Source organism: Scyliorhinus torazame, chromosome 8 (genome assembly GCF_047496885.1).
Source record: "Scyliorhinus torazame isolate Kashiwa2021f chromosome 8, sScyTor2.1, whole genome shotgun sequence".
Lineage (NCBI taxonomy): Eukaryota > Metazoa > Chordata > Chondrichthyes > Carcharhiniformes > Scyliorhinidae > Scyliorhinus > Scyliorhinus torazame.
In genome coordinates this window covers 242,977,132-242,993,197 of record NC_092714.1, presented here as the reverse complement: position 1 = coordinate 242,993,197, position 16,066 = coordinate 242,977,132, and the positions used below count along the sequence as shown (strand labels likewise).

General features: G+C 44.4%; 1 protein-coding gene across 7 annotated transcripts in view; it reads right to left on the bottom strand.

The window, feature by feature from the left end:
• Positions 1-16,066, bottom strand: part of LOC140428493 (uncharacterized) — a 367,767-nt gene that overhangs the window by 177,059 nt on the left and 174,642 nt on the right. For 6 of the 7 annotated variants that reach the window (XM_072515035.1, XM_072515036.1, XM_072515030.1 and 3 more), the window contains exon 2: positions 2,390-2,553. The exons of the other annotated variant lie outside the window; for it this stretch is intronic. In XM_072515035.1, the coding sequence (XP_072371136.1) occupies positions 2,390-2,539 (150 nt within the window). In that variant the 5' untranslated portion in view covers positions 2,540-2,553. The remainder of the gene's footprint in view (positions 1-2,389; positions 2,554-16,066) is intronic. 7 annotated transcript variants of the gene reach the window in all.

Here is a 16,066-nt window from a genome sequence, read left to right as displayed (position 1 = left end):
ATAGTATTTCTGCTACATTCAGGTGATTTGTTTTATTTTGCAATTTCTTCAGCTAGTGCAGTGCTGCACGTGTATCATAGATTATCATAGAATCATAGAATTTACAGTGCAGAAGGATGCCATTCGGCCCATCGAGTCTGCACCGGCTCTTGGAAAGAGCACCCTACCCAAGGTCAACACTGCCACACTATCCCCATAACCCAGTAACCCCACCCAACACTAAGGGCAATTTTGGACACTAAGGGCAATTTATCACGGCCAATTCACCTAACCTGCACATCTTTGGACTGTGGGAGGAAACCGGAGCACCCGGAGGAAACCCACGCACACACGGGGAGGACGTGCAGACTCCGCACAGACAGTGACCCAAGCCGGAATCGAACCCGAGACCCTGGAGCTGTGAAGCGATTGTGCTATCCACAATGCTACCGTGCTGCTATCGTACAGTATTTCTGCCTCAATATACAGTTCAAGATATTCAGACTGTACTCACATTTTATCCACACAACAGTTGTTGATAATTCAGCTACTCCCCTTTATACCATCTCTCGGCCCATCTTTTGTTTATTTAATTGTCCATTAGCATCTGCTCCTGGCTTAATCCTGCCTCCCTTCCACCCAATCACAGAGCTTCACTTTTGTTCCCCGCCCCAACATCTGGAAGGCTATCCCAGCCTTTAGTACTTTCCCAACATTTAGTACTTTCCCAACCTTTAATACTTTCCCAACCTTTTCTGATTCCGAACAAATGTCACCAGCCTAAAACATTAACATTTTCCTCTCTCCACAGGTGGTGCCTGATCCACTGAGTATTCAAAGTAAACAGGTTGCCTCCAATTCCACGAGCTCTCAGTTTTGTTAATTGTCTCTTCTGAGGAATCTTGTCAAATACCTTGTGGCAGCCTGTATAATTAACATCCAGAGATGCTATCAAGTTAGTTTCATCCTCAAAATAATCAACAAGGTTCGCTGAACATGACTGAACCTTTACAAATTCATGTTGGCTTTCTGATCATGTTCTGGCCATATTTGTCCAAATGCTCAGTCATTCTGTCTCAGTGATCAGATTCCAGTAAATTCCCCACAACCGAAATCAGATTAGCAGGCCTGTAAATGCGAGGTTTATCTATTTTAAACTTCTTGAATTATGGAGTAACACTCGCAATTTTCCAACCCAAGGGAACAATTTCCGAATCGAGTGTTTTGGAAGATCATGGCTACCATATCAACAATCTCCTCATAGACTTCTTTTATTACCATGGGGAAGAAACCACTGAAAATCCATCTATCTTTAGTCTCATTAATTTCTCAGTTAGTGGGTGGGATCATATAACTTAGTGCAGAAGGAGGCCATTCAGCCCATCAAGCCTGCACCGGCTCTTGGAAAGGGTGCCCTACTTAAGCCCATGCCTCCACCCCATCCCTGTAACCCAATAACCCCGCCTAACATTTTGGACAGTAAGGGGCAATATGGCATGGCCAATCCACCTAACCTGCACGTCTTTGCACTGTGGGAGGAAACTGGAGCTCCCGGAGGAAACCCACGCAGACACAGGAAGTCCAAACTTCACACAGACAGTCACCAGAGGCTGGAATTGAACCCGGGTCCCTTCAGCTGCGAGGCAGTAGTGCTAACCACTCTGCCACCGTGCCGCAAATATTCTCCGATCTCGTCTGTGTTTTACTTGCACCTCTGGTACTTTTTCTTCATCCTCTACTGTGAAAACTGTTGCGAAGTAGCTATTTTGTTAATCTACCATTTCCTGATTTCCAATTACAATATCATCCGTGTCTTCTACATTGCTTTTCTTTCATTCTAATTGATGAATAATGACTATAAACAATAACCAATCGTCTAGAGTTGCCAATTGTGATTAAATGTATCCCTGGAGGTTTCATCACATGGCCCCAGCCATTAGTCGGCCAACACACCCATATTTGTGATGCACTGCCTTCCCACACCAATTGGAAAGCCAAAAAAAGGCCTATTATCCAACTGGATGTTGCTCGACTCTCAGCGAATCGGCTTCTTTAGAAACCAGATGTAAAAATATAAAAAATGGTGGGGGGGAAGAGAGAAATGTTCAAAGAAAATGACAAAAAACAACTTTTTTCACGTCAGTATTTCTTTTCCCCCCACCCCTAGGGTTGCACCTGTAGGGTTGTCCTAGAGACTCCGGGCCATAATCAGCCCTCACAAAATCTTACGCTAGAACCAATTTGAAACTTTCTCTAACTGCGCTGAGAGAATCCAACATTCTAGGCACAGTGACAGTTCATTGCCAGGCCGTTTGCACACCACTAACAATAAAAGATGTCATACAAGAAAATGCAAGGGCCAAAAATGGAACAAAAAAAAAAAAGGTTCGCAAATGTTGTCTGCCTTCACCTGCTCCTGCTGGTTTGTGTTGGTGTCTGCTGGCTTTTGTTCTTTATTGGCTGCCAGCTCTTGCTGCACGACAGGTTGCTGCTCCTGCGGAGGGGGGGGATCCTGCTGAACATTCGTCAACTCAGAATCCACGCCAGATTCCTTCGCCATAGTTGAAAATTATTCTGAAATAGAGGATTAGAGCTAAGTACAAAACAAAAGCCATTTCAAAATCTTCAACGACGTGACAGACAAACTTGTGTCTCAAGCACAGAACACAGCAATTGGTAAAGTTTGGCTTTGAATACTGCCAGAAGTTTCCAGCGTTTGTTAAAATCTACCATAATAAATTACTTTTCACCTGCTAGACCAGCAAGATAAAAAGCAATGGCATAGTAAATAAAAGTATCACTTTCTCCCGAAAAGGAAATTGCTAGGTTGCGCCTTGTCATGAATGCTTAATCCAGTATGTTGCCAACTATAAATGCACACATAGATAGTACTGAATGCAGTGCTCTGTGTCTTTCAGTAGGACTGGGTTTGCAAGCTACTTTTCAAATAGAAATCTGCTTTCACTTATGACTGTAATGCATACGAAAACCATTTCTCCAGTGGTTCTTTTTTCTACATTTACTGTACCTTATAAGAACACGTGTTTCCGAAAAATGCAAGAGCACATCTGGAACTTATTCAGGTCAGCAATTTCGCTGAAACGAGAAGCCAATGAATAGCCATGCCATAACTGGTCACGTGTTTGTAAACTGACGTTTGATGTACCATTTATCGTGTGATTTCTTTTGATTTGGGACTGAGTGGCATTTAGTGGGGTGCCACTGGATGGTCATGAATCAAGCACAGATTATGAATGACAGTACAAGTTAATTACAATAATGAGCAGAGGGAAAAGCTATTAACAGCACAATTAAAACAGGTTTAAGATTTTTTTTTTTTTTTTAAAGCAGAGTTTTTAATCTACATATTCTCAAACCTTTCCGAGGATCATGCTCCTGAATCCCTGACTAGCAGCGTGCCTTCATCATTGATTTTCATGCTCATTTCTTCCACTATGAAGCAAAGGATGTATGTTGTACACCGATTACTTCAGATCACAAAGCCTTTGTAACTACTTATTATCACACACAACACGTTTATAAGCAAAGCAATTCTCAAATGGTCAGCTGTGTGGGAGCTGAATCAGCACTTTTTGTTAGTCACCCTCTCAAGGGCAATTAGGGACCGGCAATACATGCTGGCCCAGCAGCAACACCCACATTCCAGGAATGAACAAAAAAAAAACTTTTGCTCATTTCCCAAGTTGGCTGCAGACAGCCATAGTGCTGCTCAGGAACTGCACTCTCTCATTCGATAGAACTGTATTCAACGTAGGTAGTCATGGAGTTTCTACTTGTTTCTGGTTCCTTCTCTCCATCCATATCTAAATACTATATGCTCAAGATTCCGCTGGTTGCCTTCCCAATGATATCAAGGTATTTGGTTCCTTTTCAAGAATCCTGTAAGATCTTGGTTTTGAGCTCTTTAATAGGTCTGACGGCGAGAGCCCGGTTTTAGCAGTGTGGTTCTGCATTTAAGAAGGGCTAAGTTAATGTCCTTGCTCTTATTCATAAATTGATTGTTCAAACTCCTCTTTCTGCTTCTCCATTTGATGGAGGATACTAGGCAAACGAGACATGCATGAAACCATATTCCTGCGTAAAGTTACAGAACAGCTCATTAGCAAACAGAGGTCCGTTGTTTGATATCACAATGTCTGGGATGCAATGTATTATGAAGATTCCTCTTAGGGATGTAGTGATGGCGTCCGCCATGGTGTTGTGCAGTCTATTCACATAATGATGCTGATAAAAACTTTGTCTTTGAAGTCAAATAGATCCATTCTTGGACACTGCCATGACCATGACCGAAAAGTGGCTCGCTCTGCTGTTTGCTATTCACTGCACACATTTTTTTTTAAACTATAAATTTAGAGGACCCAATTTTTTTTCCCCCCAATTAAGGGGCAATTTAGCGTGCCCAATCCACCTATGCCACATATCTTTGGGTTGTGGGGGTGAAACCCACGCAGACATGGGGAGAATGTGCAAACTCCACAGGGACAGTGACCCAGGACAGGAATTCGAACCTGGGTCCTCTGCGCCGCAGTCCCAGTGCTAACCACTGCACCACATGCCGTGCTTATTCACTGCACATATAAGGCAATTCGTTATCAATTCTTCAATGGAGTGACTGATGCCTGATCATCATATTAACTGTTGGGATCTTGCTCAGCATATTGCTATGCTATCCACAAGTGACCTTGTTTTTGGGATAACTAATCTGTCATTAAAAACTAAGAAATCATCGATGATATGGAGATATTTTCGCAATTCGAAGTACTGGGTTATTAGGAATATAACCTCGATATCCGTTCTGACAAATTTCTAAAAATGTAAAAGTATCCGATTCATTTTTGTTCCAATGAAGGGGCAATTTAGTGTGGCCAATCCACCCACCTGCACATCTTTGGATTGTGGGGGTGAGACCCACACAGACAATGGGAATATGTTCTGACAGTCGGATGCACTTGTTACCCTGCTGTTGAATGCTTCTTTCTCTGTGCCCAAGGAGTAATAAACTGTTTTCCTTGTCCATCATTTTAAACTTGATGCAGCACTGTGACCAAGTCCACAGATGACACATCCACTGCTGAAAACTCTGCATCTCAGCGCGCAAGATTTCTGGTGAAATTAGGAGATTTCTGACCTTGTCAAAAGCACTTTGCTGATCCACATTCCAGCACTACTGTTGACCTTGTTTCAAAGGCTGTCATAACAGCTTGTTGATTTCCACTAGGTTTGGTCGGAACTCGCTTCCTTGATTGACAATCACAAGGAAGTAATTTTGTGATATTTTGGGGCTGTATTTTTCTGTGGAGCAGCCTTAGTTTTTGAAGTTGGCACAATCGGCCCTAAAAATGTTGTCATATGCTTTGCAAATTCATATTTTTCATCTTAAATGTCAAACATGCTTCTTGTAGAACTTTGAGGGCTGCTCTAGACAGTCATGTTCTTCCCTAGATGAACGAGAACGTCATCCATCTGGCAGGTTACTCGCTCCATGCCTTCCAGGATCTGAGATGTCGGTCTTTGGAATATCTCAAATGCAGAAACAATTCTGAACGGTCACGTGTCAAAATAATAATGCTAAATAGGCTGATAAAAGTACTTAACATTCTGGATTCTTTGTCCAGGGGCAAGCGATTAAAAGCCACCGTTAGCATTCAATTTTGTGAAGGAGGCTATTTGGTGAGACTTTCATCCAGTGATGACATTGGGTGGGAGTGGCAATATGGACTCCATGCTTACTCTAAGCTTTGAAACTGTTGTTGCTTCAGCAGTTTGGCTTGTAGATTGTAATCTGTATTCACGGTTGTCTGCATTCTGGGTGTCTGCTTACACCTGCAGCACCCATGATGCCCTGTTTTCAGGTGAGTCTTCAATCTTTATCCGACTTATCCTTTTTTCTAAGGGTTTGCAAGTTCTCAGGTCCGCACTCTTCTCTTGGGAGTCATTTGTGGGTCTTTACTCCAGCATCAGCTGCCATCAGATTTTGTGCTGACTCGGGGTCTGAATGGGGTTTCTTTAGGGATTAACGGTTACCCTAAGGCTACCATAATCTGTTAATTCGTTAAAAATCACGTTTATTTACAGATCCATGTACATCGCAGTACTTTACACATAATAATAATCTTTACTGTCACAAGAAGGCTTACATTAACACTGCAATGAAGTTACTGTGAAAATCCCCTAGTCGCCACATTCCGGCACCTGTTTGGGTACACGGAGGGAGAATTCAGAATGTCCAATTCACCTTACAAGCATGTCTTTTGGGACTTGTGGGAGCAAACCGGAGCACCCAGATGAAACCCACGCAGACACAGGGAGAACATGCAGACTCTGCACAGTGACCCAAGCGGGAATCGAACCTGGGAACCTGGAGCTGTGAATGCAATAAATGGTTAGATTTTATAATTGCTCCAGTAATGTTATTTTTAAAAACTGGATAAGATACATACAGACAGTATGTCTGCTAACGTTAGTGATTACGGTGTCATGAAAGTGTGGTAATCCTTGATTTTGAAGGGCGAGTGCTCTGCTGATAGATTTGAGAAGCATTTACTGGTTTACAGATAGTTGACTAATGGAATATTGGGTTTGGTTTGGGGTCGCTAGGATGTAGATCATTTATGCGTTGGGTACAAATTATGTAATTAAGGGGAGGAGTCAAGTCTGTGTAGTTTCAGTTTTGCCTTAGGATTTTAGTTCGACAAGAAGTATCTTCATTTTGCTCTCCAGTGTCTCTGCACAGAGCAAAGCAAGTAAAACCGGATTGTTAACTTTATTTATACGTGATATTTGAACTATATTGGTTTGCTTAGTTGGGATATTTAGTGGCAGGTTTAGGAAGTAAGTTACAGTTCCTTCTTTGATTTAGGAACTGGTCATTGTGAAGTTCTTTATTTTATTGTTAATGTGGTGAATTCTGTGTTTAATTTAAATTAAAGTTTGTTTTACATAAAAGATACCGATTGGTCAGTGTGGTCACTCTTGTGGTGCAGCCACTTTTCCTCAGCTTTATAAATTGCAAATAGTTGGGTTCTCATCCAGGATCCTACCAGAAGATCAATGGACTACTGTAGCAGGATAGCTGGTATAAATGCACAGCTTCCCTCATCTGTACTTTATTCTGTGATTTTTTTTGGGGGTGGAGGAAGTGATAACTTGAGTAATTACAGGCCTGCAGCCCAACTTCAGTGGTAGGCAAGTTATTGAAAAACATTCTGGAAGATGGTATAAATTATCATTTAGGAAAACAGATCATCAAGGATAGTCAACATGCTACGGAAAGGTCGTGTCAGCTTAACATGATTGACATTTTTGAGGAGTTAAGAAAGAGGATCATTGAGGGTACCATGCTTGATGTAGTCTACATGAATTTTAGCAAGGCTTTGATACGGTCCCACAGGGCAGACTGATTGTTAAACTAATTGCTCCTAAGATCAAAGAGAAAGTTAAGATTCATAATTGGTTCATTGGCAGCAAGCAAAGGATAATGGTTGACAGGTGTTTTTGTGACGGGAAGGCTGTTTCCAAATCAGGTTCCACAGAGCTCAGTGCTGGGATCCTTGCTGTTAATGACACATGTCAATGATTGTGACAAAGTTTGCAAATTATATGAAAATATCCTGTGTGGTTGATAGTGAGGAAGAATTTGATAGACTGCAGGAAGGTATCAGTGAACTGGACCTTGGAGTTTATGGCTACAGATCAAGAAGGCATAGGGTATACTCTCCTTGATTGGCCTAGAGTACAAGAGCCAGGGAGGATATGTTGGAATTGTATTGAACATTAGTTAGGCCACAACTAGAGTACTACATAAAGTACTACACAGCACGGTGCACAATGGTTAGCATTGCTGCTTCACAGCGCCAGGAACCAGGGTTCAATTCTGGCCTTGGGTGACTGTGTGGAGTTTACATGTTCCCCCTCATGTTTGCATAGGTTTCCTGCAGGTTCGCTGTTTTTTTCCCCACAGCCCAAAGCTATACAGGTTAGGTGGATTGGCTATGCTAAAAAGAAATTGCCCTTAAGTGTCCAAAGGCGTGCTGGTTAGGTGGGGTTACGGGGATAGGCCGGGGGAATTGGCCTAGGTCGGGTGCTCTTTTAGTGGGTTGGTGCTGACTCGATGGGCCGATTGGCCTCCTTCTGCAGTGTAGGGATTCTTCTTCTATGGGTCACAGGAAGAAAGTGAGCACACAAGAGTGTGTACAGAAGAGATTTATGAGGATGTTTGGCAGGAATGTAGAGTTTTAGATATAGGGGAAAAAAGATTGGATTTATTTGCTTTGGAATAGAGACGGAGTGAAGATTTAATATAGATGCATAAAATTACAAATGATCCAGATAGAGTGGACAGCAAGGATCTGTTTTCATTAGCAAAGATTCAATCAGGAAAGATTAGAGAGGAGTTAATGAGAATTCTTTTTTCACCCAGGAGGTTTCTTGTATTCTTATGGTGGGGGATTGGAACTCACTGCGTGAAAGGTACAGGCAGAAACCTTCAGCTCATCCTACTTAAATACACTTGGATGTGTACCCGAGTGTCGTAACCTACAGAATAACTGTTGGAAAGTGGGTAAATCCTTTATGTTAAGCAAGGACACTGAGCCAAATGCTCCCCTTTCTGCACCATAAATTATTTCATGTCGCTAGGTTTACAAAATTGTGCTCAGTGTAATTTTAGACAATTATAAATGCAATACATGTGACACTAGAGAGGCAAAATTTTTAGCTTCTTTTTTTAAACCATTAATTGCCATCCCAGGAAAGAACTGAATTAAAAGCTGAAATGTCGCAATCTTGCAAAAGGAGTATCCCTTTTGAAACTCAGGCAATGTCGAAGAGTTTTAACATCTGATCACAGAATGATTGATGACACCGGGTGCCAAAATAGCTTCGTTGCTTGCATGCATCGTTGGCCAGCTGGCATGTGTCTCACCCCTACTTTGCTCTCTTTTTTTTAATGTCAGCTGTAAACTTAAGCTTACAATTGGTTTCGGTATCCAGAGCATTTATGTAGAGAGCAAGGATCATTGCTCTGGTCCCTGCAGGATTATACTTGGCATCGGCAACAATTTGACACTATGCCTCTCACCAGTACTCACTGTTCCATATTTAGTAGTCCGGCTCACATTTAATCACACATTTTCCCTTGAATTCCCACCGATTTTAATGAGCAGGCTTTCATGTGTTGCCTTATCAAAGATGTTTTTTGAAGTCCAAATTAATGATAAAATAGGTTGGGGACATCCATATTGTATGTGTGACATCCTCAAATACAGCTCAAAACGGTTTCTGAAGCAGGAATTTTCCTTCCTAAAACTGCTGCTGACTGTTACCCTTACTTTAGATGTATTCCCCAATCTGACCCTGACTTTAATTTACAATATTTTACTCGATACTCAAGGCCTTATCACTCAAGTCTGTCACTCTTAAATACAGGCACCATATTTGAGAAGATATCTTGCAGAATCTCTCCAATACCCAAATAAATTCTTCATTGTGGTAGCCAGTGTCCAAAATATCCTCTCCTCGCCTTCAGACTCCCAGGATACACATCATCTGGCTCAGTAATAATCCAACTCTGCCAGAGAGCAGTTTGAGAGCACAATGCCGTTGCTTTACAATGAGGGATTTTAAAAAAAAAATCTATCCTTACATGTGCTGCGGGTGTTGCTGGTTATCCCAGCATTTGTTGTCCATCTCTAGTTGCCCTTGGACTGAGGTGACTTAATTGCTAGGCCCACTGCAGAGAGGGCAGTTGAGAGTCAATCATAGTGCTGTGGATCTGGAGTCACATATAGGCAGGGATAATATCTCCAAAAGGACATTAGTGAACCAGATGGTTTCAATTGGGGGGGGGGGGGGGGGAAGAGAGAGGAGAGAGAGAGAGAGAGAGAGTAGAGGTGGAGGAATTAAACATTCTTTGAAGGCATATAATCCATCACGTTTTGATTCAAAACATTTGGGTAGCACGGTAGCACAAGTGGATAGCACCGTGCCTTCACAGCGGCAGGGTCCCAGGTTCGATTCCCTGCTGGGTCACTGTCTGTGCGGAGTCTGCACGTTCTCCCCGTGTTGGCGTGGGTTTCCTCCGGGTGCTCCGGTTTCCTCCCGCAGTCCAAAAACGTGCAGGTGGATTGGCCATGATAAATTGCCCTTAAGTGACCAAAAAGGTTAGGAGGGGTTATTGGGTTATAGGGTGGAAGTGAGGGCTTAAGTGGTTCGGTGCAGACTCGATGGGCCGAATGGCCTCCTTCTGCGCTGTATGTTCTATGTTCATTAATTCCATTTCACTCTACACAGATGCTGCCTGACCTGCCGAGCAATTCCCACACTTTGTTTCTATTTGGGTGCAATATCACTGTTGGAGAGAAGAATTTTAAGTTACAATCACCTGTGTCAAATCTTTTTTGACTTGTGCCCGAGACCAATGCCCTGTTGGTGCGTGTTTGCAAGGCGCCGTCCCATTCCACAATAGGCCCAAAGCAAGTTCAATTTCTCACTTCGTATACAAAACATTTTCTGAATATTACCACTGGTTGGGACTTTTATATCAGGCCTATCTCATCAGACCGAAAACATTGTTGGGAGGGAATGACATGACAGCGGAAACGCATAAATGAAACCAGTAGGATTATTAAATAAAAAGTGTTCCACGTGTTTGTGCCTCATATTTAAATTAGTAACAATACAAAAGGTGCAGTTGGACTGGACGAAGCAGATTATTGCTTTCTTCCACCTATTCCAGAGATAACATCACCCTTCAACTGTTCAGCACACTTTCCCTTATCTGCACATTATTAATTCTTACGCTTCAGAATCAACATGGTGCTTAACTTATACCAATGCAGATTTGTTAGACATTTTTTTCATTCAGTGTGCAACAATTTAAAATGAATAGTCTGCTACTTTTGCGGCGAAATGACAAAATTAAACACAGTTGAGAAGCTGTGTTTCAGTTAAGATGTTCAACCGGGGGCGTCTGCTTTCTCTCTAGTGGATGTGAGAGATTACATGGCACTATTTCGAACATGAACAGGGGACTTCTCTCTGGTCTGCAGGTCAATATTTACCCCCAATCAACATCACTGAAGCAGAATACCTGCCCATTATCACACTTCTGATTCTGGTAACTTGCTACATGCAAACTGGCTGCCACAACAGTGACTATTGTTTTGAAAGGACTTCATTGCCTGTCAAGTTCTTTGGGATGCCCTTAAAAAAGCAAGTTTTTTTTCCTTTTACAACCATTATGTTGTCTCTTCACTGATATGTTTAAATAATAGCTTTCATCATTATACTAACGAGGTCTGCCTCATTTCATGTTGGGTCAAACCTGACATAACAGCCAATTGGACGTGTAAAATTGATTGATTGATTGATATTTATTGTCACATGTACCGAAGTACAGTGAAAAGTATTTTCTGCGGCCAAGGGAATGTACACAGTACATACATAGTAGACAAAAGAATAATCAATAGAGTACATTGACAATAGCACATCAACAAATAGTGATTGGTTACAGTGCGAAACAAGGGCCGAACAAGAGCAGCATAGGGTGCCATGAATAGTGTTCTTACAGGGAACAGATCAGTCCAAGGGAGGGTCGTTGAGGAGTCTGGTAGACTCACCCACTAGGAGATTCTTTTCAACTCACTGCTGCCCCCCAAGAGTTTTCCACGTTGTGCTGAAAAAGTGGGGCATGCCCATCTTTCTCCTGTAGACCCGCTCTTCCCACAGCCTGTCACAATGAGTTCACACTCAACAGCCGTTTAGGTACTTTGAATTGCACAATTTCACATTCTGGTGGATATCTGATGGATCGGTATCTCTAGACGTTCAGATGGCTTCCATTACGATTTTCTTTCAAAAAGACCCCAGGGGACAGCAAGAGAAAGCCAAACAGTTCAGCGATAAGATCCACTCAGAACTTGATACCACTGCGGTGACCTATCGATAATAGCAGACACTGATTCAAGTGAACATCTATCCAACTATGAACTAGTTAATAGCACTCATCATGGACTCAGAAAGGGAAGATCCTGCCAGTCCAATGTTTGAAGCGATGACCCAAGTGGGCTGAAGTAATAATAATAATAATCGTTATTGTCACAAGTAGGTTTACATTAACACCGCCTACTTCAGGTTACTCTGAAAAGCCCCTAGTCTCCACACTCCGGCACCTGTTCGGGTACACGGAGGGAGAATTCAGAATGCCCAAGTTGCATAGTAGCACGTCTTTCGGGACTTGCGGGAGGAAACCGGAACCCCCGGAAGAAACCCACGCAGACACAGGGAGAACGTGCAGTGACACACGGGCAGTGACCCAAGCCGGGAATCGAACCTGTGCTACCGTGCTGCCCTAAGAATTGGTGCAACGTGATTTGCAAATGTTTTTTTTTTTTTTAATTCCAATTAAGGGACAATCTAGCGTGGCCAATCCACTTCTCACGCACATCTTTTGGGTTCTAGGGGTGAGACCCACACAAACACGGGGAGAACATGCAAACTCCACAAGGACAGTGACCCGGAGCCGGGATCGAACCCAGATCCTCGGCGCCATGAGGCTAAGCCCTGCGCCACCGTGCTGCCCACTGCCAATGTTTTGTTTTTATAAATGTAAGTGAATGGCAGGAAGCAGAAAGCGCTCATTAGAGATTCCTCGCTCGCTGCTGCAACCATTAATGTTGCTAATTTATATAAGTGACCTGGATTCAGAATCTCAAGCAAAGTGGTTAGATTTGCAGATGATTATATGACAAGCGGAGGAAGCAGTGCAAAAACTACAGAATGAATCGGACAAACTAAAATGAGTGCACAGAACAATTGCAGATTAAGTTTAATACAGACAAGTGCAACATGCGTAGAAAGTAAAAAAATAGATGACATGTATATGGTGGAGTAGATCAAAATGAAGTTGAGCAAGAATTCCTTCAGTGGAGAAGGAGGCCTTTGCCCCATTGCGTCTGCACTGACTCTCTGAAAGAGCACCCCCATCTAGGCCCCCTTTCCCACCCTAACCTGGTAACCCCACCCAACCTTTGAACACTAAGGGGCAGTTTAGCATGGTCAATCCACCTAACCTGCACATCTTTGGACTGTGGGAGAACCCAGAGGAAACCCACGCAGACAAAGGGGAGATTGTACAAACTCCACACAGACAGTCGCCCAAGGCCGGAATTGAACCCAGGTCCCCAGCGCATGTTAAACAGCAGTGCTAACCACTGTACCACCTAATTACTCCCATGCCCTGACGACCACACTACAAAAGCTACATCTAGCGAAGCGAACCCAACCTCCATGACCTCCAAAACAACTTGAGGGTAGCTCTCCCTGAGAGAATATTTGCAGATACAGAAAATGTTGAGATCCTTCACCAAAGCCTACAGATCTGTATATGGACCGTCCCATCAGGTACTGGCACCATTAAAATTGTTTAATGGCACCAACCTGCTCACAATTTTTTTTTAAAAGACTCCATCATGCATCGATGGTCAGAACACCTTTAGTCATTTTGGTGATCAGCAGATGGTGCAGGTTATGTCCATAGTGTCATAATATACACCAGTATATCATGGTGCAGACACACACTGCCCTAAGATGGACACACAGTGGGACCAATCAACACACACAACACCGCAGCCAATCACCAGTTAGAGCACACGCACTATAAAGACAGGGGGCATCAGAGTTCCCGCTCATTCGAGCTGCAGCTAGCTAGGAGGACAGAGCTCACAGCCTGCAGCACAGACATTCACCATGTGCTCAGTGCATCAACTGGTTAGGGCAAGGGAAAGGTCTTTAGTTAAAGCTAGTATCGTGTTAACCCACAGTCAGAGTATGTTACAACAGTTAATGATTCAATAAAATAGTGCTGCACTATTTCAAGTGTTGGTGACCTGTACGTGTTCCACGGATCCAGAGCACCCAACACAACATGATACCAGGTGTTGAGGGATATTAGCACTTCTTAGACCTACCTGCAAGTGATCTGCCTTCCGCCAGCATTCCGTTCTCCTGTAACATGGACAACATCAGCCCCCCGCCGCTCCGCATCGCCGGCAACCTAGGGGCAAACTGGAAGATATTCAAACAGCGCTTCCAGCTCTTCCTTGAGGCCACAGACAGGGAGGATGCCTCGGCAGGAAGATTGCTCTCCTCCTCTCTACGGCCAGAGCCCATGCCATACACATTTTCAATTCTCTCACCTTTGCGGATGATGAAGATAAAACAAAGTTCAAGATGGTCCTCCTCAAGTTTGACACTTACTGCAGCGAAGAGGTGAATGAAAGTTTTGAGCGCTACGTGTTCCAACAGAGTTTGCAGGGTAAGGATGAACCTTTCCAATCCTTTCTCATGCACCTCCGCATCCTTGCGCACTCTTGCAGCTACGGGCCCACCCCCGACTCCATGATATGCGACCAGATCGTTTTCGGCATTCAGTCAGACCCCCTACGACAGCAGCTCCTCAAAGTAAAGCAGCTCACCCTAGCGACCGCCATTGAGACCTGGGTCTTACATGAAAACGCCACGAGTCGGTATTCCCACATCCAAGCGGCTGAAACGACACGGCAATTTCCCCACGAGGCGGAACGGGTCCAAGCGATTGAGCAACTCCAGGGCCTCAGCCTGGATGAGGGCGGCCATTTTGCACGCTTTTCGCGGCCTCCCGCGCACCAAATGAGGGGACGACGAAGTCGAAGAAGGTAATACGCAGGCACGCGCCACGCATGACCGCACTGCGCATGCGCGGTGGCGCAGCGAACGTGCCGATGCTACGGCGTGCGGCAACTGTGGCTCCGCCCATTTAAAACGGCAATGCCCTGCCAAATCTCGCCAATGCCTAAGATGTGGCAGACTTGGCCACTATGCTGCCTTCTGCCGAGCAGCTCAGCCTGCCAATTCATATCGCTTCAGCCAGCCTCGCAGGAATGTCCGGGCAATTCAACCCAAGGTCACCAAGTCCGATGCGGACCTCCCATGCAGCAGTGACACCGAGGACCCAAAGGCGCCTTTTCGAGTCGGTGTTGTGACAAAAAACAGGCTTTCCCCGAAGCAAAGGCACCAGCCGCTGTCGGTATACAGCATCGATCCAGACGATGAGTGGTGTGCCACCCTGACGGTCAACCGGTCCCAAATACGATTCTGCCTGGACACTGATGCCTCCGCCAACCTCATTGCGCGGTCTGACTTCCAAAGCCTTTGTGTCAATCCAGCCATCCTTCCATCAGCCTGCCAGCTATTGGATTTCAATGGCAATGTCATTGCTGCTAGCGGCTCGTGCCAACTTGAAGTGACGCACAGGTCACGCAAAGCCATCCTTCCTTTTGAAATTGTGGGCTCCTCGAAAGCCTTCCTGCTTGGCGCGCAGGCATGCAAGCTGTTGAACCTAGTTCAGAGAGTTCACCCTCTCTCTCCTGATGACACGTCGGCCTTTCAGGACACTGACGTCAGGGTGCAACTCAACGCCATCACTGACCAGCACCACGACGTCTTCGAAGCCACGGGCACGCTCCCATATACCAACAAGATCATACTGAAACAGAATGCCACGCCTGTGGTGCACGCACCTCGCAGAGGCCCAGCACCCGTTAAGAACCACCCCAAGCAGCAGCTGCAGGACCTCCAGAACCAAGGAGTGATCTCCAGAGTCATGGAACCAACCGACTGGGTCAGTTCCATGGTATGTGTGAAAAAGCCTTCCGGCGAATTGAGAATTTGCATTGATCCCAAGGATCTAAATCGCAATATCATGAGGGAGCATTATCCAATTCCCAAGCGCGAAGAGATCACATGCGAGATGGCTCATGCCAGGCTCTTCACCAAACTCGACGCCTCAAAAGGATTCTGGCAAATCCAGCTCGACAAATCCAGCAGGAAACTGTGTACATTCAATACCCCCTTTGGCAGATACTGTTACAACAGGATGCCGTTTGGGATTATATCTGCTTCAGAAGTTTTCCGTAGGATCATGGAACAAATGATGGAAGGCACTGAAGGTGTTTGCGTCTCTGTCGACGACATAATCATTTGGTCCACCACCCCGCAGGAGCATGTTAGTCGCCTCCAGCACGTGTTC